Source organism: Panthera pardus, unplaced genomic scaffold (genome assembly GCF_024362965.1).
Source record: "Panthera pardus isolate Hobbes unplaced genomic scaffold, ASM2436296v1 HiC_scaffold_13, whole genome shotgun sequence".
In the NCBI taxonomy this organism is placed as follows: Eukaryota; Metazoa; Chordata; class Mammalia; order Carnivora; family Felidae; genus Panthera; species Panthera pardus.
In genome coordinates this window covers 27273790-27299881 of record NW_026526688.1, presented here as the reverse complement: position 1 = coordinate 27299881, position 26092 = coordinate 27273790, and the positions used below count along the sequence as shown (strand labels likewise).

At 37.7% G+C, this 26092-nt stretch overlaps 1 protein-coding gene across 2 annotated transcripts in view; it reads right to left on the bottom strand.

Moving 5' to 3' along the window:
- Nucleotides 1-26092, bottom strand: part of TNKS (tankyrase) — a 209866-nt gene that overhangs the window by 133405 nt on the left and 50369 nt on the right. For both annotated transcript variants that reach the window (XM_019466806.2, XM_019466805.2), the window contains exon 3: nucleotides 14036-14131. In XM_019466806.2, the coding sequence (XP_019322351.2) occupies nucleotides 14036-14131 (96 nt within the window). The remainder of the gene's footprint in view (nucleotides 1-14035; nucleotides 14132-26092) is intronic.

Sequence of the window (26092 nt, the reverse complement as noted above, 5' to 3'; positions counted from 1 at the left end):
GCACTACAGTCATGAATTGGTGGGATACAGGGTTTGAGAGGCCATATAGATACTATTTATTTAAAGTGAATGGACTAGAGGAGGTCACCTACAAAGTCAGAAAGGAAACGAGAATCCTAAAACTACTTCTGGGCCATTCCAGTATTTAGATGTGGACCAAAGGAGAAAGAATCAGTGAAATGGGGGGTGGGAGGGTAGAGCAAGAGGGTACGGTAACCTAGAAGCCATCAGAAGACTGTTTCAAAACAGGTAGTTGTTCGAAATTATGTTGAATGCTGCTAAGAGGCCGCACAGGGAAGTGACCACTAGATATACAAAACAGAATTTACGGATAAACTTGGGAGAAAAAAGAAAATATTTTATCACAATGGTTAGGGGCAAAAATTAGACCAGGTGAGTTTAGTTCAGAATAAGAAGAAAGTAAAGAGCAACCATGGGTAACTTCTTGTGCTCCAGGGGGAGGCACAAAAATGGGGTCCTCGAGAGTGATGTAGGGATCAAGAGGAAAATTTTTGTTTTTATTGTATTTTTTAAAGATGGGAGCTACTAGAATCCATGTGTACACAAATGGCTATAAGCCAACAGGGAGAGCAAAACTGCAGAAGGTCCTGGAGCAGGTGAGATGGGATGAAATCTAGAGCAAAAGTAGAAGATAGAAGCAGGATGCTTCTCTCACCGTAACAGAAGGCAGAGTAGGCGAGTACAGATGTAGCCAGGCTGGCGGAAATGGCCACAGCAACAAGTTCCTGTTTGATGGGATCTTTTTTTTCAATGAAATATGAGAAAATAAATTAGCTGAGAAAAAGAAATAGAGGATAGGTGCTGAAGATTCAAGGAGAGAAAGGGCTGAAACAAGAATAAAAGCCGATGTGAGATTTATGGTTATGATACTAAAGTGAAATCAAACAACTCTCTCTCCAGGTTTTTTTTTTTTTTTTTTTGGAGTTTTCCAACTCTCTCTTCTTTTCCAGCCCCATTCATTTCTCAAGTGGAGGAATAAAATAGACAGATAGCCGGGCTTAATAAATACTACAGTATTGCCAAGGGAGTACACTGGCTAGAGAGCTGGTGAATAGTTAACAGTGTTCGTGAGCAGGGGAAGACAATGGTGGGCAATAAAATCTAAGCTGGATAATAAGATGGTAAAGACAAAGGGGGTAATATATTGAAAAAAAAAAAGGTAGAGTCTATTGATTAGAGGGCCTGATGAAATTCAAGAATGCACAAAATAATAGAGTTGGAGAGAGAGAAGGACAAAAGCCGTAAGTCCCGGTACAAAATGAAGATTTTGGATGTACGACAGTCATTACAAGACAAGATGAAGAATCTGACCACAGTATGAGCAGCTAAGGTAGGATGGAAAAGTCGGTACACATAAGCAGTCAGGAAACTGAAATGGCAGCGTGTTAAGTGGTCACCCATGTGGAAGATGAAATAACATGATAATGTTAGTGAAATAATATTCAATTTCTCTAAATAATATGACCTGAAAAAGTAAATGAAACAACTGTTATTTACGGATTTTGAGGCCATAAAAGGGCTGGCCTATGACTATTTGCCTTTTTTTGTTACTCATTCCAGTAATACCTGTTAATATAATTGTTTTCTTTTATCCTTTGGTAAAGGCTGAAAATGATTAGAAACACACACACACACACACACACACACACACACACACCATTTTTGAGGACAAAAATCGACAAGCATAAAATAGCATACAATCTTCTCTCTCTGTTTTTAGAGGTTAGTTTCCAAGGAACTTTGGGACCCAACCTACTATAAGGACATAGTATCTTAATTCCCACTAGAACCATTTGCTTTTCAGCCAAATCTGCTTCAAAGTAGCCTAAAAAGGAACGCACCAAGATATTCTTTTTTTTTTTTTAATTTTTCTAATGTTTTATTTATTTTTGAGAGAGACAGAGTGTGAGCAGGGGAGGGGCAGAGAGAGAGAGACACACACACACAGAATCTGAAACAGGCTCCAGGCTCTGAGCTGTTAGCACAGAGCCCGACACGGGGCTCGAACTCACAAACAGTGATTATGACCTGAACTGAAGTCAGATGTTTAACCTACTGAGCCACCCAGGCATCCCACCAAGATATTCTAAATACAAAAAAAAAGGATCTAGAATCAATTTATTATCCAATTATGTAGAACAAAATGTAGATATGCCAGAATACAGTAGTGTTACAGGTAAGTTGTGTTTATGTCTTTCTGATGCCCTTGTGATTAATGGCTCATCATATAATTACAACAAACAGAAATCGATTAATTTTAAAGAAAAGATCATCATCTGCCATTCTCACTTCTATTTACAGAAGAAAAAACAGAAACAAAATTACTTACCCAAAGGCCACAAAACTTTAATAAGGGGCAGACAACCGGCATCTCTTGTTCCCAAATATAAAGCGCTTTCTAAGCATATTATTTTGGCTCCCAAATATCTGAATAATGAGCTAGCCCATTTATCCTAAATAAATTTAAAAGTTAAATACACACACACACACACACACACACACACACACACACACACACTGTAGTTCTATCAAATCCATTCTTTTCACATGTCTTGAACTCATCCCTTTCTCTTCATTCCAGTCTAGTAATCCATGCCCTCACCATCATCACCTCAAGCCTCAATTATTCTTTTCTCCAAAGCAGTTTCCTTACTTCTTATCTTTCCTTATATTAACACACCTAATGCGTGTATGTCTAATTCATATTCTTGAACTAGAACACTCTCCAAGCAAATCCCCTGCTTAGAAACTAAAAAGAGCTCCATGGAGAACAAATCTAAGACTTTTACTGGGTCTCATCTTTCCTCCAAACTTAGACTCGAGGCCTCCTGAAAGGCAACATTTTCTGTTATACCAAATAGAATACACTCTTCCCCCTTTTCTTCACCGATCCGAATTAGACATGTGAAGACCTGGGGATGGGGACGGGGCAGGGCAGTGTCAACAAATTTTAGAGGAAAAGAATTCTCCCCTACCCTCCTAATCATACTGATGCAGAGCTCTGGCTCATCTGGTCTTAATAATATACTGCTAAAGCAAATTCCTAAGCTGTGAAAAGGCTTCTTGGTGTTCCCGACCTTAACTATATATTGTTATTTATGGCTTTCTCCCGTATTTGTTCAAACACTCTCTGAATCAATTTCTACTTCCTTCCAGTACACTCTATATAAACCTACAAGTTTATTTTCTGGTAGGTAGAGTGAAGTTTTTGATCAATCTCTCTTCCATCTACATCTTTGGAAACTCAAAAGACTCATTACATATTCTTAATGTCTCACCCTAACATACTTCCCTCATAAGCATGAAAGGTTCATAAGGACAAAATTTTGATGATTTTGTTCATCACTTATTCCCATCCTACAGAACGACAAATCCCCTCTGCTTCCGATCCTGTTTGTTCTATTACTGTGGTTGTTCAGTCTAGGAAATTTTATACTTTCAGAGGTACACAGACCACCACTAAGGAATCATTGTTGTTTATGAGTAAAATACTGTTTTGTTTTGTTACGTTTCCACGTCTCCTTGATGATATCCAAGATGTATTATGTTTTTAACTATAAATTTACCATTTTATACTTAAGAATACTGACCTCCAATTTTCCCAGGTATCATGGATCAGTTAAAATCACAGATAATTTCTAAACATCTCAGAGTCAACACATTTTTATGACTCTCATCAAAAGTATCAGCAAAGAACAAACTTGGTGATTCAGACTTCCCTTCCCCTCCCTTTACTAAAGAACCAGTAGATAACCTAAAGTTCTCAAACTAGAGCTTGTACCAAAATCACCTGACGGGCTTATGGTCAAACACAGACTGCTGGGCCCCACCCCCCAAATTTCTCATTCAGTAATTCTAGGATGAAGCCTGAAGATACGCACTTCTAACAAGTTCCAAGTGATGTCAATGTAGTTGATCTAAGGATAACTAACTAATCTAACCTAAAGAATAAAATAAAGAACAATGCAAATGATCGGACAAGCCCCAGAAGAGCTGAGCTGGTAATATTTAAAGTCAAAGCAATAAACATGCTCATTATTAATAAAATACAATTTAGTGTTTTCTTTGTATCAAGTGTTTTCAAATAAGTTTATTCCATACACAACCCCAGAGGTAGGTATCATCACCTCCACTCTCTCAATGAGAAAATGTAGGAAACTGAGGCTTAGAAAGGCAAAGTAACTTCCCCAAGTTTACAACTAGTAAGTGGCAGAATTAGGAACTAATGCAGATATTCTCGATTCCAAACTTCGTGTAACTGGGCTGTAGAGCCGCTGCCGCAGTCTTACATTGTAGCCACAAATCTGCTACTAGTGACACCTCTGCCTCTGTCTGGCATAAAAACGGCTGCAAAGAGCACGGTGCCTCTACGGTCATCAACAAGCCTCCCGCTCCAAGGCTCCCCTAACCTGCTCCCTAAGCAAATGGGTACACACATCTATTTAGCCTCTGCCTAGCAGCCGGCACAAGTCCCTTACTGACATCTGCTCAAACAGGTTGTTGGAGGGTATTGAACGCAGGCAGGTGGAAGGACAGTTCTGCTTGGAAAATACCGGGCATAACAGCAGGTATCTGTCCAAAGAAGGTTTTTGTTCTAGGTCAACTTATATCTTTTGCATCATACCCTGCTCCAGTTTCCCCAGCCTTATGAATGAGTAATATAAGACAGGGACACTGACACCCTGTGTAGCAAAGCTGGGGCACAGCAGGAAAAGACGGTACTCTGTAGAAATTCCGACAGGAAATTCACTAACACTAAGCTGGTTACTTTAATTATGGAACCTTTTTGATCCTAAATAATTACCGAATATTCCCTTTATTCCACCACTCAGTGACACCTTGTTTTGTTTAATAATAAAAACTTCACACCACAGGTTTAGTGACTTTTTAAAGTTCCAAAATGTAATTCCTCTGGATGAGACAAACTGGGAAAACACTGGCTGCTGGCCTCCTCCCACCTTAGGGCTGTGCCAGAGTCAATGAAATTAGTGAACAGCACAGAAAGAAGATCCCAAAAGAGGAGGCTATAAGCTTTTCTACCAATTACCAACTGAAAAGTAGCAGGCTACTGATAACTTTTTCTTACAGTCACAATTATTTCAATTATAAAACTAAAATCATAACTGTGCTTTTTATTCAGTTAAAAAAGCAAAAGCATTCATTAAGCAATGGTATTCTTTGCAATATTATGTGAACAGTACTGAGAGTCCACTACTACCCCTAAATAGCGCAAAGCTATTTAAATCTAGGTTTTTGATCTGCGGGTAGATTTAGAAAAATAGATATCCAAAAAAAATCCCTACTGTTTATGCAGCTTCACTGTCTGCATACATCCTCAGAGTAAGGACTCTGAGTAATGACTCATTCCATATAGTAATGACTAATTAAAAAGACTTTCGACCCTTCTCCCTCTACAAAAATGGAGATGTGTGCTTTTCCTTATTCTTGCTAAGTACACCTAAAAAACCTGGACCTTATATGTAAGATAAACAGATGAAGACTCCCAAAGGTGGACAGAAAAGAAAAGGCAGCCTGGTTAGGGATCTCAATTCCCAAGGAACGGCATGTTGGTGAGTTTTCAAGTTCTTTTTGCTCCATACACACACACTTAAAAGCTGAAGAAGCTGGCAATCTAGAAATGCCAATGGGTGCAGACAAGAGAAAGCCTGCTCCCTCTAGACAACGGAGCAGTAAAGGGACAGCCTAGCAAGACAGAAAACCTTTAGACAATCACCAGCTTATTCCAGCCAAATATGACCAAAAAAACAGAAACAAAAACAAAGCTCAAAACAAAAACAAAAACAAAACAAAAGAGAAGAATTATATAGTTCCACCCACACTCATGAAGCAAAGGCCTAGTGATGAGCCTAGATTTATAACCTCACTGGGAGCCAGGACTTTCATATCTGCTAGGTAATAATTAGCCCCTCCTCACCACAATGTTAGTGGAGACCACGAGTGCCACACACTTGCACTACAATCCAATGGTAATGAGGCTGCCCTCTCCCACCTCTTGCCCTGTGCTATCAGTGGAAGTTCTGTGAAGAAAATCAGCAAGGATACAGAAAAACTCAACACCATCAACTAACAGGACCTAACAAACGCTTATAGAATACTCCATCCAATAAAAGCCGAAACACATTCTTACCCTGTGCCCATGGAACATACCAAAATAGGCCACATTCTGGGATATAAAACAAAAACTTTAAAAAGAAAAAAAAAAAAGAAAGAAAGAAAGAAAAAATAAGGAGTATTGCCCAACCACAATGGAATCAAACTCTAGTTTCTAAAGTAATATCAGCGAGGTAACAGAAAAGTCTCCAAATATTTAGCATCTAAACAACATACTTCTAAATAATCAGTGGGTTACCAATTATCAAAAATGAAACAGGAAAGAACATTACAGATCCTGCAAACACCAAAAGCCCAATGAGAGAAGACTATAAACGATTCTACACACAGAAATTTGACAACTTAGGTGACATTGAGCAATTCCTTGAAAGACATAAACTATCGAAATTCACACAAGGAGAAATATATAACCTGGTTAGCTCTGTATCTATTAAAGAAACTGAATCAGTAATAATCTTCCAAACAAGAAAGCCCTAGGCCCAAATGGTTTCACTGGTGAATTCGACCAAAAAAAAATAATCTCTTCCAGAAAATAAAAGAACTCAACATTTCCTAAAGGATACTTCCTAACTCATTCTATGAAGCCAGCATTACCCCAATACCAAAACAGATAAACATATTATAAACAGGAAAACTACAGAAAAACATCTGCTAAGATGGAAATGTTCTGCATCTGACTATATCAATGTCAATATCCTGATTATGATACCATACTACAGTTTTTGTAAGAGGTTACCTCTAGGGGAAAATAACACACTAGGTACAGGAGGCCTCTGTATTACTTCTTAACGATTGCATGAAAATGTACAATTATGTCAAAATAAAAGTGTCATAAAAACTTCAAAAAAAAAAAATAGAGTTATCAACCCTTACGATACCAAAGCATTAATGCATTCTAATGTCACTGCTATTTTAAGAAAGTAAATGTTAATAGCAATTACTTTATTGTAAGAAATTTTAAAAGAACCATTTAAAATAGCCGTAATTTGGGGCACCTGGATGGCTCAGTCGGTTGAGCATCTGACTCTCGGTTTTGGCTCAGGTCATGATCTCATGGTTCGTGAGTTCAAGCCCCACATCATGCTCAGCACTGCTGGTGTGGAGCCTGCTTGGGATTCTCTCTCTCTCTCCCTCTCTCTCTGCCCCTCCCTTGCTCTCTCTCTCTCTCAAAAATAAAAAGTCAATAAATAAATAAATAAACTTAAAAAAAATAAAAGTAGCCATAAATTGGTTGTAGTTGAAGCTGTAATCCAAAATGCAATGAAGATGCTGTGTGAAAGTTACAGTTACACACCAGTTACTGTTACAGTTCACTGGGGAAAATGACAGGTGCTCTCAAGGTATACACTAACAAGTTACTATGCTTCACAAAGATGTCATTTTTGGTGCACTGAAAGATCATGCTGGTTTTAATGATGTAGGCTTGCTAGGTTTAATTACATCCAAAGGTAGATAGGAAGAGTTTGAAATACTGGAGGGCTGGGTTATATAAACAGAAACATAGTTTCTATTCCCTCTTACTCCTAAACATACATAACTGCCTATAACTCATGAAAGGCTTACACTACATACATTATTTGAGGTGCCTCTTATTTACGAACAGCTCAAACATTTTGAAATTACATCGTCCCTTATACTTTCAAAATATTGTGTTTTTTAATGTGTCCACTGAATGTTATTCAAACCTACTGGCTAGATAGCAAAGACTTAAAAATAGCATTTATAAAGTTAGATTAATAACTTAAATTACCCAATTAATTCATTTTATAACAATATGATGATGAGTCTTGCAGGTAATATCAATCAGGTGAATTTTCTTTTTTGAAAGCACTAATCTTTAAGAAAGCAGAGAAACATGTTAATACCTTGGATTTAAGCCCTGAATTCATGAGTTAGTCCAATTTTTCAAATATGTTTATACCACATCCTTCTAAATGAACGAGTAGGTAAAAAAAATCTGATTCTGCATAAGAGCACTGATTCTTCAGAAACCAAACTGTTTGACTTCAAATCCCAGTAATTTCCCTTTATAACTGTGTGAACTCATAAATGTGACCTGACCATTCTGATATCTGTAAAGATGGGTACAATCGTATGTTTCCCAGTGTTCAATGCCCTTAGAATAGTGCTTGGCTGACAGAAGCACTCAGGAGTTGTCTATCATCATCATCATCATCATCATCATCATCATCATCATAACTAGATTCAGTAAGGTTTTGACTTGTTTATTTAAGGTGCAATATTTTAAAATTTAAATCAATATGACCTATGTCAGCTAAGGGCTTTTTAGAAAGGTACTAGCTCTATAATCCTCTCCTAAATTATTTTCATACATTTAAAGTTTCAAAAAAAGGTGTTTCAATCACTTTTAGTAACAAAATCTTACACTTTCCTACTCATGTCCAAAATTATAGACAGATCAAAGCATTAATAAAATTTTCTTAAGAATTATGTGGTTAAGGGATTAACATTTTCAACATATCTTTAAAAGGAGTGTTCACACTGATTTATTTCAGCAATAACCCATTTTAACTTTCTTACTCTTACACTAAAGGGAATTTTTTTTAAAGACCAGGAATTCATCTTAACATAACAATAATTTTCCCTAATAAAAATGAGGCAGATAAACATACAGCTATTCTTTAAAAGTAAGCTATTTCCTCTTACGGTTTCTTTACGGGGGAGGGGGGGCGGCATATTATACTATTAGGCTTCTGATTAACTGATAAAAATAATTCCTAAAGTTCAAAGTAAGGGTCTAGGAAATCAGTCCTCAATCACATAGGTTATTAAAAAGGTATTACACCTGATACGCAATATGCCACCTCGTAGTATTAGTGTGCAAAACAGCATAGTAATGGAGCCATGCCAAAACACAACAACAACAACAACAACAACAACAGACCAAAACAACAAAAAAAACACAAAAAAACAGTAAAAATTAGGCCCTGGTTTAACATCTAGAAGTTTGATGTGACAGCTGCAGGCACTTTGATCTTTCCAGAACTGGCATGTTCTCGATCAAAGGAGCTACCCGAGAAATCTGTTGATGAAAGGGTCAGTACACACCTCACCCGTCACACCAATTTAAAAATTATTTTAAATGTACTCTTAAAAGAGTATGTACATGACTATAAGCAATCCAAAACCATTTTTGGGAAGTACAAAATTTAATAAGACTATTACAATACGGCACGAGATACCAAGTAATTAATGGTTAACGAGTATTTATAGGACCTGGAAGATACGCTGCCCTCAGTCACCAGTAATCAGATGCTTGAAGTATTTGTTTATTTAATCATTTCATGTGTTTATGTTAAGTCCTGGGCACAACGAAGTGAGAAGACACACAACAGTCCAAATCCTTGTAGAGCTTTCGTTGTATTGGGGCAAATAAACAAGAAAAAAAAATGCCATTTCAGATATCAATAAATCCTTGAAGAAAATAAAGAAAGCTAACGGGACTGAGGACAAAAAGACATCTCTGAGGAGTAAGCACCTAAGTGGAGATTTGACTTGAACGACGGGAAGTTCTGGGGCAGTGTTCCAGGTTCAGTAACTAGCATGTGTTAGTCCAGACACAGACGAGGCCTTCGTCTGTCTGTTGGAGAACAGCAAGCATCCAGCTGTGGTTGAAGCAAAGAGATCAAGGCAGAACAGTGGAAGACAGATGAGAGATAAGCAAGGCAGGGGCCCATCGTGGTATGCTATGGCCAAAGAGTTTGGGCTTTAGTTAAGGGTAATAAGAATATATTAAGGGATTTTCTAATCATAGGGCTGATCTATGCTTTAGAAAGACCACTCCAGCTACAGTGAAAATTGAGTGAAAAATTAGTGGAGGCAGTGACTCGTTACAAGGTTACTGCCGTCACAAACAAAAGAAAGACGGTCAAGGCGTGTACTAAGGCTGAAGCGGTGAAGCTGGTAGGACATGGCTGCGTTGGAGATTTGAAAGTACTATAGACCTGAGTTACTGACAGTGTGGATGCAAAGTATGAGAAAAAGAAAGGAATCTTAAATTTTGGCTTGAGCAAACCTATCTGGGTAGGGTCCAGTTCCCTAAAGTCCTCACCAATCATGCTGAAGATGATTTTGGTTTCTTCTAAAAAGCAGTAGGGAGCAATGGAGTAGAAAAAAAAAAGAAGTAGGACTCCAGATATATTTTGTTGACGAACACGCCACACTCAGCAAGCACATGCCAGACCCCTCAACGTTGCCTCTAGCCTGAGCCAAGGCTGAGTCCTTCTGGAAAGCCTGGGAGCCAGCCCATCAATCACCAATTGGGATTTCCTCAGAAGTGCAATGAATCCAAGTTAAAGCTTATGCTTGAGACACCTTGGTGCATACACATCCTTCTTCTCTACTTCCTTACCCCTGCTAGAAAACCGCTAGGACCAATTAACTGGGCATCCTTGTGGCCATCTAAACTCATCTTTGGTTCTGCCAATGATAAACAATCCTTTGGTTGGGTATCCTTTCCCAAACTCTCAGCTTCAATCTGCTGTGACGGCTTCTCCTGACTCAACTTCCCACTGTGCCCTACAAAACCACCTTTACAGGATTAGCAAACACCCCTACATCCTTGCCCTCCGTAAGGAACATTTCCTGTGTCAACCAACTTTAATTTAAATGTGGCTCTCCCCATATAACACCACATGCAGTGCAGACCCTTAAGAGGGAAGCTCCTCGTTCTCCAAATCCCCACATACTTCAGTCAGGAATGGAGAGAGAGAACATGTTTGTGGATGCTAAGGCTGAACATGATAAAGAAGCACATTTCCAATGGAATTGATAAAATGACTCTACATTTACAAGGAAGAATAAAGAATGAAAACAACCTACCTAAACGGGGGATTTAGCTCAAAAATTAAATATATCCATAGAAGGCTATTATAAAGTCATTATAAATTCATGTTGCAGAAGAAAACAATGCATTCTGGGAGTATCCATGTAATTCCATTTTTTAAAAAAGTACTATTAAGCAGCATGCAATGTATAAGATTGATTTGATTAAAGAGAAAGAAGAGTGTGGGATATGTGTGCTCAGAAAAAATGGTTACAAATAAAATAGACCAAAATGGTCTCTCTAGGTGGTAGAATTAAGAATGATTTTTTCTTTCTTGTACTTTTTCTACTTTCCTTAATTTCCACAAGGAATGTATTTCTTTTAACGGGGGGGGGGGGGGGGGGGGGGGAAGAAAAGGCCAAAGTAAAGGCACACCCACACTCCTCTTGAATAAAATTTACATAGGCTGTTTTAGGCTTTATATATGTTTATTTCCTGAAAATAAAAACAAACAACCACCTCCAAGATCTTAGGTTAACTGCCAGAACTTCAGAGTGGCTAACAAAAACCAACACCACCACGACCAACAAAAAAAAAACCCTCAGGATTTCTTCTTTGGGTATCATTCACTTAGCGCAATAGGAGTTTGATGAGTCTCTCCAATTAGTTATTCTAAAGGTATGCTGTTGTTTTCTATGGCTTCATAAAAATCCATGCATTCTTTATGCAGACGAGGATATTAGTCATTTCTTCAATGTAGAATATTTAAAATATTCTATAAAAAGAGATATTCACTTTGCTAACTTCCTTTAAGGAATATACATATACACCTGTATACAGTTTTGCCTAATGCATAAGTAGTAACATAAAAGATATTAGAAAACCGTCTTCAGCAACTAAATTCCCAAAGAGGAAAAATACCAAGAACAGGAAGTTTACTCTTAAGCTAAGTACCAGTACTAAAACCCCACCTGGCATAAAAACAAAGAATGACACATCACCCAAAATAATCTCTAATAACTCTAAATTAAGGCATTCCTTTCAAAAGATTATTTTTATCAGTGCTTTCTTGTCTTAATTTAGCTTTGGAAATACTATTGCCTCTATAATTCCATTCAGAAGGACTGCTTGGAAGGAAACCTGTATGGGTAGAAAAACATTTTGGAATCCATTTCCCTAAAGTGTTAATTCACTAAGATTATATAACATGAACGTGTAAATATCACTAGCTGATATTTTCCACAAAATTAACTACCACCACTAGAATGTTTACCTTTTAAACCTAAAAAGTGGTACATCATTTCCAAAAGGGTAACTATTCATGAAAAGAACAATTAATGAATTCAGTATTAGGACCAAGAAGAATTAGTATCTCCCTATCTAAGCAAAGTACAGCCCAAGAGGGTTTTCAAATCAAGCTTAACAGATACGGCATCTGTCTTCCAGGAATCTAGTCTCCATGAGTTATTATGCCAAAGCTCTTCTGCAAACGAAGAGCAGCCAATATCATCCCCCCAGAAATTCATTTCAAGTTAGGACATAGCTTCGTGCTGTTAATAATTTGTATTTCAACTTTGTCTTCGGAAAAACTTGGAAGTGGATTTAAAAACACGGTTGCATTAAATGAATCTCACAGATGGACAAGAAAGGCGTTGAGGGTTGAAGAGAAGGAAAGGTCAGAAGGAGGACACTCAGCCACAGAGACAGTCTTGGTCCGCGTTTGGAACACACCTCGATTCCCACGGACGCTGTTTCTCCTCCGGTCACAGCCCACTCCAAGGCTGCTACTACCACGGCCCTAGTGCTTTGTGAAAAGAGGGGATGGAAGGAGGCCTGAGGCTCTATCTTTTCATTGCATTAGTTAAAATTATATAATTATACTTAAAGTTCCTCTTATCTACACTGGTTTAAAATAGCTTTATTTCTCTAGTATATGTTATCTTGATTCAGCAACCAAATGACTTCACCAATTCGAATCACTTAATTAATGGTGAAAAGTCTTATCACTCGGATTGAGCAGAGATTTATCTCAATTTTAGCAATAGTGAGAAGTTGTGTATGTGGAGTAATTAAGCAAAATTCCACACATTTTCAAAGCGTCTACGTATAAACCTTTTCCACGCACCTCAGGCTCTGTTAAAAATGCGCAGCATGTACTCTAAACTTAAAAGTGAACATAAGATTTATTTTCTTCAAACACGGTCAAATTTAAAAGGAAGGTAAAAGTCATTTACTTTCACACAACCTAAAACAATACTGTTAGCACTGCAGTGACAAAGAGGCTCCAAATTACAAAGGTCAGTTAAGTAAAAGAAGGCAAAGGCAGCAGAACTCAGATGCTAAGAATAAAAACAAAAATAGATCCAATGCAGTATTCTGAGAACGAAGATCAATGAGAACAGTTGCTCCGTATCCTCTCACTTATAGCATTATTTTCTATATTCTTATGAGATAGCCTTTCTATGCCAGCATCTCCTCTTTGCTGGCTCTTGACATTTGCCTTGATAAAACCAATATGTAAGCCCCAAATGTTCATTATCTGAAAGAAAAAGGCAATACATTGCCTCATCTACAAAGTACTTAGCTATCATGGGCAAAGTGAGAAGACAGGATAAAAATATAAACAGAACGGCAAGGAAGGAGCAGCATCATATTTTATTTAACTATTGATCTGAGTAATAAGGCAGCAGGTTGTCTTTCCAATCAAAACTACTTTTATAAGTAATACAAATGCCCTTGCTTGCTCAGTGGTGAAGGTCTTCAAAAGAAATCAACGGAGAAGAGGAGGTTTAGGGAAATTATGCTCGAATCCATAAAAAAGGACTAACACATGAGTGAATACTTTATGCTATCATTTAATGCTGTAATTCTCAGAAATTCCAAGCAGAATAAACAATCTTACTGCTTATGCTTATGACAGCATAGAAATTAATGAGACAGTTAATATAGCAAATCAATAATAAAGTAGAGATAATGGCACGCATATTTGTTGAGCTTAACCAGCAGGAAAATAAAATTCAGCGCAGAAAGGTTTTATGTAAAGTCAAGCTAGGGGTCCCGTAGATAAAACAGCGTGGTAGCTTTCTGTTTCCTTACCTGTGAGGACAGCTTTCGCTGAAGAGTCGGCCAGGTCCAGGGCTGATTTCCCATCAGTGTTCCGAATGTTTGGATCGGCTCCGTGCTGCAGCAGCACTGTGCAGGGAAAGCAGAAACAGTATCTTACCTCAGGGATACAGAGATTATTTACTGGTAAGTGTCGCCTCGGCATGGTGTAGGCATAAACATACATTGCACGGTTTTTTCTCTTTCAAGAAAAAAAAGAAGAAAGAAAGACACAGAAAGGTGGGAAAAAAGCACTGCAGCAGAGGATCCTCTCTAGAGTAAAGCAAAGTTGGCAACTTGTGGTACAGTATTATCACATGACTTAGCATCATAAACATGAAACTAGAAAAATCTTGCGAGAAGCCAGTTTTGGTTTGCCTCCTTCAGGCAGCGGAATGGGAAGCTGTGTGCTCACTGCCTCACACTGGGAAATACGCTAACCGGGAACCTCCCTATCTTTACTACCACTGTGGCTGCTTGTTGCTGCTGCTTTACTGCTGAATTTCCTAACGCTTCCTCTCCTCAGAAGAGTTGTAATACCGTGCAAGCCTTTTAGTGGCTCGCTGCTTGCACGGGAAACTCACCAGAACATACTGGCTTGCTTCCAGGAAGTTTAACGGACATAGGAATGCATGCAACCCTGCTCCCCTGCAGTCAGGCTGCAAAAAAGAACTGCCGTCTGCAATAATTCTTTCCATAAAAAATGTTTAGAAGCAGAATATCACTATGATATATGCCAAGGAATGAATGCTGCACATGCTGTATTAGGTAGAAAGTAGCTACGGAGAATTCTTAGACATGGAGGCTCCCAAAGGAGAGAAGTACTGTTTGAGTCAAATCCAGATGTAATGATTTATTAATCCAAAACACTTCCCCGCCACACCTGGTATGTGAGCACATGGGCGTGGAGGGATGGCGGGTGTTGCTGTAATACCACCCAACGGACGGTTAGGCTACTAAATACAATAACAACTAGTCCAAACAAGCAGGGTTCAATTACAAGTTCTTCTAACAGTTCAAATAGTTAAGACTTCGTGTCCTGCTGAGAACAGTAGCTGTTACCATTTACCACTATACTACAACATAAATTTAAAACAAAGCAGAAATGTCATATTCAAATAAGTGGTTAAAGAGATGTTATATAATGTCTAAAAATGTCGGAGCCACTGCTGTTGGTGAGTCCCGAATTTTCATTCATTGGCACTTCCAAGCTAAAGTACATACATTCCTTGGGAATATATGGAAGGCAATCCTCCTGTATTACTAAGTAATAGGTCCTGCTGTTTATAAAGCTCTTCCCCCTCCTTTAATCCATAAGCCATCTAGTCAATGGCTTCGTTATAAAGTACAAAGGAATAGCCTTATCTGGAATTAGGACGCAGCTGCCGGAACAGTGTTCATCAGCACCTCTTGCACTAAATCTTGGCCACTCAGATGTGGGATAGTAAAAACTAGCCAGGGCTGAGAAGATGGGAGTGAGATTTTGCCAGGACTTTCCATATTATTTCATCTCTGAATGAAAGCAATCATAATTATTTTCCACATGTTTACACACTGACTCAAGAGTAAACAGAATAAAATAGCAAGTACCACAATCTCAAACCGTGGTTACTCTTTCATCACGATGAATAAGCTTTCATGGCAACAGTTGTGTTTTTGTTTTTGTTTTTTTTTAATTCCAAGAAGAAATCCCAACATGAAGGTTTGGCTTATAAAGGGTCTTTATCATGAAGCGGACTCATGTATCAAATGTAAAGCTGACAGCTATGGCTCTATCTTTATTTAGTAGCTGAGTGATCACATGCAAAGGGTAGGAAAACAAAGAAGTAACAGCCCCATGAAAAGCAGAGTTTTTTTACTGCATACTTTGAGAACTTCAGACCTGCTTTAAATAAGTAAAGCAGTATGTTCATTTAACAAGGCTTGACAATTATATGATGGGAGCTTTTATTTTGCAGTTTATGAGGTAGAGGAAAAAACCTGAAAGCCTTATTGTTTCTCCAAAAGTCACCTAAAATCTCAATCTTTTTTGTTGTAACTAGTACTTTACCTATTATATTTCTGCTATTTTACAATAGAAATCTGCCATTAAGTTTGGCTGCAGTTTTGCTTTATTTTAGGTGACTTTTAAAGAAGCAATCTTGTTACTAAAAAAATCTGTTTTCTAAAGATTCTGAGTCCTATGTATTTCTTTCATTAGACCTGAACGCACAGAAACAGTGCAAACTAAAGTAGCAACAGGGAAGAAGAAGTTGAATTTTCTGAAGCAGATGCTGACAACAAAATCTACATTAGAAAATATTCAATCATTTTTAGTTAACTGGAGAGCAGTTAACTAAAAACCAAAACTCAGTAGAATTAAGAGTTTTGGGGGGGGGCGCCTGGGTGGCTCAGTCGGTTAAGTGTCCGACTTTGGCTCAGGTCACCATCTCCTGGTTTGTGGATTCGAGCCCTTTATCAGGCTCTGTGCGGACAGCTCACAGCCTGGAGCCTGCTTTGGATTCTGTGCCTCCGTCTCTCTCTGCTCCTCCCCTGCTTGTGCTCTCTCTCTCTCTCTCTCAAAAATAAGTAAACATAAAAATTTAAAAAGAAGAGAGATTTAGGGGCAATAAAGGCATCTATAACTAGAAGTAAGCTAACAATTCTCTAACTTGTGTAAAAGGGCAGTGCTGGGAAGTTTACAGAACCGTGGCAGGCAAAGCACTAAGCATGGAGCCTGTACTACACAGCAGCTAACGACAATATTTAAAGCACATTTGTAAATGGAGGCCTTGTTTGTGCTCTCAACTCTACCACTAACTACTAATTCAATGCTTTGTCCTAGAGCCAGCTCTTTAAATCTTTATTTTTTCTGCAAAGGGTCTGATAGTAAATATATCAGGCTCTGTAGACCATATGGTCTCTGTCTCAACTACTCATCCCTGCCTCAGCCTCATCCTTACAGGGGAAAAGTAGCTCCAGACAATACTTAAAAGAATGTGTGTGGCTGCGCTTCAATAAAATTTTAGTTAAGGACAGTGACATATTAATTTTATATAGTTTTCATGTGTCACAAAATACTAGTACTGTGATTTTTTTAAAAATCACTGAAAAATGTAAAAGCAATTCTTAGCTTACATACAAAACGCAAGGGGTGAGCTGTATTTGGCCCGTATATGACAGTCTGCCAACGCCTACCTTGACAGTGATATACCAAATATGGTCTATGGACTATTCTAGTCCCAGAACTCTTTGTAATCCATCTACATTGAAATAAGCACAGAAACTAAGAGGAAGCATCTAGAATTGTGTATGTTATTTTAAAATTATTTACTGGTATTTCATTTTTATTGTACTTTACAAAATTATTGGCCTGCCATACCCTGGGGAGGAAGAAAAACCTAGTCCTCTACCTCATATGGTTTGAGAATCAAAAAATTCTCTGGGCCAGACTTCCCAAGTCTATAAAGTGGAGGAGCTGGACTAGGCAGATGATGTCTAGATGTCTAAGGTAGAAACTCAATTAAAAAGAAAAAAAAAAGTTATTTCGAGTAGAACCTTTTCCTTCCCACCCTCTAAATCAAAATAAAAAAAAAAAAAAGTTTTTCATTCACCCTAACACTTTAGCTAACAAAAACCAAACTCAAAGTAGAACCCCATAATCAATGGAAGTTGTGGGGTACATACTAAAGCGTCCCAACTGACTCCCAAGCAATTCCTCCGACTGAAATTCTGTTTCACACTATTCTCTACGGGGAGTCGTTCCTCTGTTTTCCAACGCCAGACGAACAGCACATACATCAGGCCAAGGTAAAACAATGGCTTTCAAGAATGACAGTCTACACTTGAACTGGCGACATGTGGAATTCTCAATTCTGCTTCAAATTTTGCATTCAAACTTCTGAGCTACCAAACAGTTACAAAATGTGACTTGGAATGCAAACTACAATTAGAAATTCCTCTCTCTCTACCCCTCCTCTGCACTTGCACACATCCGCTCACATGCTCCCTCTCTCTCTCTCTCTCTCTCAAAATAAATAAGTAGTGGGGCACGTGGGCGGCTCAGTCCGTTAAGTGTCGGACTTTGGCTCAGGTCATGATCTCAGGGTTTGTGAGTTCAAGCCCCACATTGGGCTCTGTGTTGACAGCTTGGAGCCTGCTTAGGATTCTGTGTCTCCCTGTCTGCCCCTCCCCCACTTGCGCTCTCTTTCTCTCTCTCTCTCTCTTTCTCTCTCTCTCTCTCAAAAATCAACATCAAAATAAATAAACTTAAAAAAAAGAAATTCATCTTGTAACATCAACATACACTGACAACACACTCATATAAAACAGTCTCCTTCAAAAGTAGCACAACGTCTGAAGCAAAGTTCCCAAAATATACAAACAATATAGAAAGTAAGGTTTGAAAGAAAAACAAGGAAACTAAAATCTGAGTAACGATTCAGTACATAAATTCAAGACTACTGTGGCCATTCAAAAATCTCCTTGTACTATCTTTAACCAATTAGGTCATCATCAAATCTCGAATCCCAAATGACTTGTCTATATCCAATTGTTCGACTGATGCATTTCAAATCCATTTATGTCCTTCTGAGTTTAGGAGGATGGACAAAATATAGCAGCTGGCATAACAACAGATAGTTAAAACCAAGGTAGGATTACAATATTCAAACTGTCATTCTCAAAAGAGCTTATGCCAAGAAGGACATGTGATTTTCCTATTTCTGGCGCAAGCATTCAGCTATAGTGAGCCAGATTCAAAAGCACGCCTTTACCTTGTGACCAATACAGTAGAAATTGAAACTGTTTCATCTCTCAAAACTATTGAATTTAAGCATGCCTATCATTTTAATTCTTCCGAATAAAAAGAAAGTATTTTTACATGTATGCAAAGCCTCATCCTATCAAATTCCTAGAAAAATACCAAGTGCTAGTATGGTAGATTGTATTTAATTATAGGTATTAGTAACTTACTTAAGAAGATAAAAGAAATAAAAACAATACAAATATCCAAGCTAAAAACATAGCAAGACCTTTAGGTAAGTTGTCAAAAAGTGTTTAATATAGTTTTCACTATAAAATGTAGAAATCCTCTATTAAAATATTGTAAATTCTTTGTTATGTGAATTTTAGAGCTACATTAAAGGTCTAAAACTGTTCCTCACAATGAACATTCAATTTTATTTATTTGTTTATTTATTTTTGAGAGAGAGAGAGAGAGAGAGAGAGAGAGAGAACAAGTTGGACAGGAGCAGAGAGAAGAGGAGGGAGAGAATCCCAAGCTGAGTGTGGAGCCTGATGTGGGGCTCAACGTCATGAACCACAAGATCATGACCTGAGCTGAAATCAAGATCATGACCTAACCAACTGAGCCACCCAGGCCCCTGAATACTCAATTTTAAAAGCAGTTATGTTTATGTTAAAATGTATTTCACAGTCATCTTTATGAGTATAGTCATTTGACTGAGCTTCCAAAATTCAGTCACACAGAGGACTAAATTCATTAGATTTTTTAGCAAATAAAACCTAATCTTAGAGCAAATATCAAGTGGCCCAATTTTAACTAGCTACAATCTTCAATATACAGGACTCTCACCAACACACATGGCTTTTAAAAGACAGATTACTTTTTCTTTTTTTTTTTAATGTGTATTTATTTATTTTGAGAGAGACAGAGCATGTGCAGGGGAGGATGGGCAGGGAGAGAGGATGAGAGAGAATCCCAAGCAGGCTTTGTCAAGACCCTGAGATCATGACCTGAGCCGAAATCAAGAGTCGGACACTCAACCGACAGAGCCACCCAAGCACCCCAACAAATTATTTTTTCTAAGTGATATACATGGCATATCCTGAGGTTAATACCTATTCAGATTGCCTTTTTCCACAGGAACATGTACAATATTATAATTGTATTATAAGATATTTATATATTGTACACATTTTTTGAAAAGCCATTTATCTTTTCATTCAGGATACACTTTACTTACTATGGCATAAAGGTAAACTACCGTATTTTATTTTAAAAAATCATCAAGAGTTGATTTATCACTAACAGTAGACATGAAAATTCAAGTAACCAGTGTTATCCTACATAGTAGTGTGGCTTACTGAATCTGAAATAGAATTTAGTATATGTGCTGCCGAAGTGAGCACTGAGTTAGAATTTGAATGACAAGTTTCTCTTTTCAATACTGGCTGACCATTTATTTGGACCAATCCTTAGGCTGTGAATAATGAACAGAACTAGATTTAAAACAAAAATATAACTTCATCTAAGAGCTAATGACAAAGAATTACTAGCCCAAAACTAAGGCACAAATGGGAATCCAGAGGACAAACATATATGGAAACTGCCTTTGTTCTGAAAGCACTTACTAATCCAGAAAAATATAAGTTGCCCTTTCAATGTCTCATAGGACACAGGGAACAGCAATCATTTCTGCCCCCTCCCCCCCCCCCCCCGACAAAGTAAGGATTCTAACAAAGACTGTCCCCATACAAAAAGGGCTATATCCTCAGGAGGAGGATCAAGTGACCTGAACTCACCCTAGCACAGAATCATCCCTCTGGCTGGAAACTTTGGGTGTCCAAACTATGTGAAGCCTTGAGTTTAATTTGAAGGTGGTCCCAGATTGGCAGTAATGTCAGGACATCTGGCAAACATATATGCCCATCCTCTCAGGGGAAGGTACTTTCATCAAAGGGCAAAAAGTTAGTCCTTACAGATAAATTTAGAGTAAAAGGCCCACCACATAGCCAAGATAACCAAGTACAGAGGTAATCCAAAATGCAGAAGCAACAATGAATATCAATAAACAACACACACAAAAAACCCCCACAAAAACTTTAGATATCAGAAAGAACTACCAGATACGTTATAAAAAGAACTATGCTGTTTAATAAACAAGCAAAGACTGAAAACCAAAAAGAACTATGTTCATTGTGTTTAATGTAATAAAAGACAACCTGAAATATCTAAGTTAGATAAAACTATAAAAAGTGATAGAGCAAAAGAACCAAAAAGAATCTTTGAAGGCAGGGATCAACGGTGGTGCTAAACTGTGACCTTTGAAAGAAAGGAAACTCAAAAGATGGGTACCATGATCACTCGACTCTGTCCATGACAATTTGGCAACCACCTGCCTACAACTGGAATCAGAGCAGAACAAGGTTGTCACGCTGAGCTGAGAAGACAGAGATCTGAATTCGGAGAACATGAACTGGTTGGAATCTGCAGGATGGAAAACTGGAGAGGAGGGACGAGGCAGCGAGCAGGGCCCAAATGTCTGTGTAGGGGTCCCTTGTGATAACAAGGCTGTGGGCTGGCCTCGTATCGTTTGTATAAGGTAAGACCACCCGAGGCTTGACAGGTAGTAGCTACTGTTGGGTTGAGCACATCACACAGTTAGTGGAGGTCAAAAAGTGCAAGGGGTGGGCAGCAGTGCTGAGAGAAACTGAAATTCTGGCCTTAAGAAAGTACAGAGATACTAAAAACACCTCCTCAACACAGTGCAGAGCTGAGAAAACAAAAGGCCATCTGAGTTATGAATAGGCACCACACCCTAGAGCAGAGACTTGGGGTCTACAACGTCACTAACTTCCCTGTTTCATTATTATTAACATCTGCACTGATGGTACAAAAGCAACAATAAAATTGTTGGTAACTTAGCACAAACCAAGGCAGTGGCCCCAAACTATACTAGGGATCCCTACATTCTTCACTGCCTTGAAAGAAAAAATAAATAAATAAAGTGGTTTCATTTTAGAATGTCCTTAATGACAGTAAAAATTATTAATTGTATTAAATCTTTACCCACAGATACACGTCTTCTTAATGTTCTCTGTGAAGAACTGGAACATGCATAAAGACTTCTACTATCTCAGTTAAAGGACTCATGGGATTACTGTGGTTGCAAGCTGAACTAGCCACTTTTTGTCATGATGCACCATTTTTAATGAAAAGAAGAGCAAACAAACACTATGGTCATTCAGACTTGGTATCTGGCAGGCATTGTTAAAATGCCAATGATGGAAAATTTAAGTTTTCATGCAAAAATTAGAATTTTGCAATTTTTTTTTCTCTGCCTACATAAATTTGAACGTAGACTTTTCTGCTGACATTGGTATAACAAAAGTAGTTTTTTGGTATAGATTTAAAATATGTCAACATCTTGGAATTTCCAACTCAGTGAGTTACTATTTTCAAAATGACCAATGGAAACCTACAAAATCATATTTGAGTACAGAACCTTTCCAAGTGAAACACAGATTAATAGACTGTGATGTTACAGAGTACAAAAAGTTTTCTGTTATGGTCTGTTTCCATATGGCAATTGCCTATTTAGAGTCTACCACTTGTCAAGTTTGGATTGGGATATCAAAGAAGAATACTCACAATTATTCGAAAATGTTATTATATACATTTCCCTCTTCCAACTATAAATCTGAATTTTCTTCATCAGAACATATTGCACACAAAAGTAGACAGGAGGATCCCATTGTCTTTGATTAAGCCAGATAATAAAGACTATATGCATTAATGCCAATATTTTTACTAACTTTTTGGTTTTGGAAAACATAGTTACTTTTCATAACAACATTATTTCTCTCAATATATAGTGAATTTAGTATTTGCTAAATAAATGAGTATCTTTATGAAGATTGTAGTTTTGATTTCTAATGTTATATATGACCCAAGTAAACAAAAGCTCTTCAGAACAGAAAAAACGCCAAAATACTTGGAAATTGCTCTAGAATAAGCCCTAGACTCGACACACCCTAATAAATTCTAAAACCAAACCTCAACAAGATCTGCAGGAGACAGTATGAACATTGAGTCCCACTATGATAAAGATTTTAGGAAGCACCTTGGGCTTTCCACAGAAATGCACTTATTTAATAAAGCATAAATCCAAACATCCAGAAGTTCAGGGTGATTTGCCAGCAACCAAAGTCTCTGCTAAAACAAGCATAAAAATTTTTCAGAGGAAGATAAATAAAAATAATATTGTAGTTCCTATAGTGTCTACTATTGAATAAAAAATTATTAAACATATAAAGAAAAAGGAAAATGTGGTCCACAGTCAAGAACAAAAAAAGCAGTCAAAAGAAATCATGTCCAAGATGGCCCAGATGTTGGACTTAGCAGACAAAGACTTTAAAGCAATTATTATAAATGAGTTCAAAGAATTAAAGGAAAATATGATCTGAAAAAGTAGAGAGAGATACTCAGAACCACGTTGGAAAGTTGAAGAAATCATGCTACCCAATTTCAAGATTTATTAGAAAGATATAGTAATTAAAACAGTGAATTATTGGGATAAAAACCGATATTCAGATTAACAGAAAAGAAAACAGACCAACACAAGTATAGCTAATTGATTTTTCTATAAAGAAGGCAAGGATGGGCGCCTGGGTGGCTCAGTCAGTTAAGCCTCTGACTCCTGATCTCAGCTCAGGTCATGATCTCCTGGTTTGTGAGATGGAGCCCCCATCGGGCTCTGGGCTGACAACACAATTCTGTTTGGGATTCTCTCCCCCCCCACCGCCCCTCCCCCACTCGCACACTCAGGCGCACTCGCGCTCTCTCTCTCAAAATAAATAAATAAACTTAAAAAAAATACAGGCAGCAAGGTAACACGATGATGGAAAAAAATATTTTGAACAAACTACGTGGGAACAACAGTTACCTACGCAGACAAGAAAAAGAAAACACACAAAGTCTGACTCTTACCTCACACTTAGAAACAAATTAACTCCAAATGAGCCATAAATTCAAAAATAAAAGTTAAAACAATAAAACCTGTAGAACAAGACATGGAAGAAAATCTTCATGGCCTTGAGAGAGAAAAGATTTCTTAAGATAAAAACGGCCTACCCATAAAAAAAAAAAAGGTGATAAATTGTACTTCATCACAATTAAGACTTTCCGCTTTTCCAAAGACAGTTATGAGCATGAGAAGGAAAGTCACAGACTAGAACAAAATATTTGCAACAAGTACATGTGAGAAAGAACCCAGATACAGATTATATAATGCTGAGACTGTCGAAAAGAAACAGTCAAGAAATAATTTTCTACTGTGTCAAAGTCCCAAGTTTTTAATCATACCTTTTTTAGTCTTTGCCTTTCATACCAAAGTCACCAAAAATTCAGAATCCTGTCAACATCTGGGACTAGCATACTTGTGATACATTACTTAATTTCACCTCAATGAACTACCTGCCTTTTTGTGCCTAATCAGATACCCACTTATTACTTTTTTCCACGTACGTCACTGGAAACAAAATAAGGCTGCACTTCTTTTTTGGAAAAAAGTTCAAAGAAATCAAATTCTCTGCAAGTCATCTTCACTCACTACTGACAAAACGTCACAGTTAACCCGTTAAGAACACAGTTGGGTTAAGAGACCATCCTCTTGAACGGGACTGCATGGGTTGGAATCCCAATTCCCTTTCTCCTAGTTCTGGGGCCCTAGGAAGTGATTGCACCTCTCTGCTCTTCCATCTTCTCATCTGCAGATAAGAAAATAGCAGTAGCCACCGCATGGAGTTACTAGGAGGACAAAAAGAATAAATATTTGAGGAGTTCTTAGAGGAGTGCCTAGCACATAGCAAGCATGAGCATAAATAAGGCAAAGGGCACAAACTTCCGGTTACAAAATAAGTAAGACGCCAGGGTGTAAAGGACAGCATGGGGTGCACACTAAACACTACACAGTATTAACAGTAATAACTTTGGCGACAGATGGTACCTAGACTTACCGTGGGGATCACTATCATGTATACCTGAAACTATCTATGTTTTTTTAAGACATTAAAAAATATTTACTCACTCAAACAATTAAGCCAAGTAAATAAAAATTTACTGAATTCACAACGGAGTTTTTCACGATCAAATTTTGGCGTGAAATTTTATAATAAAAGAATCCTCCAATTAGAATCTGCTCCCATTATCAAGTTCACCTACAAATATAGAAAGTCAAGAATTTTTTAAAAGGCCCATTGTATCCAGAGTAACTTAGAAACAGATGATTCTATATGCATATATAGTAGATTTTTAGATCCAAGTCAATTATATCCTTTTTATAATAGAGGTAAGCCAGATCACAATACATCTGTGAAATCAGCATTATCTGCTTACGCAAACCACAATTTAAGACAAAGCAGGCCCTAAAATAAATCTAAGAATGAGTATAACAAAGGATACTCTTTCTACCTGGAAACCCCAGAGAGTCAAGTCTAAAAGAAAGTACTGCCCAGGAGTCAGACAAACCTGAGTTTTAAAATACTGTTCTGTATTTTGCAATTGTCTGACCTTACACAAGTTACTTCACCTCTGTCAATCTCAATTTCCTCTTTCATAAAACACTACCTACCTCAGAGAATTGCTGTTATAATTAAGTGAGACACTATATATAAACCTAGCTTGGTTCTTGGCATATGATAGGGATGCAATAAACACCTTGTCCCTTCAATCAGGATCTTTTCACCTGCCTTTCAAAAACAGAATCATACACACAGAAAGCGCTAAAAATCTATCTGTTGGACTGAAATAAAGGCAAAATGGTAGGAACAGCCCTAGGAACAATGAATTCATTTGTGCCAAGTCAATTATTGTTTTATGCTTCCTTTTATTTAGGGGGAGATTACTTTTCTAAACCTTGGCTAGACTCTACTAAATGAAACACAGCAAATATGAACTTTGTTATGAACAAAGCAAATAACCTTAGTCTAACTACACAAGTTTCTAAAAGGATTACATTTTTTTTTTTACAGTTCTAAGGGACAATGACCACATGAAAAAGGTGCTTCCCAATCTGTCTCTGGGAGAGAAAGGCAGACCCTACCTCCTTTTCAAAACCTTCCCTAAACTGTCACCCCACCTCCCCTCTCTCAAGTTCTTGAGGATTTAGTATTCCAGGCAAACTCCTCATTAGTATAAAACATTATAGCCAATTAAAATTCGTTTTAGTGCCACTAGGTACAAGGTTTAAAGTTACATATTGAGAAACAGTTGCCTCAAGGAACACAGGATTGTACCTGTACCCTAACATTCTGATTTTGCTTTGAACT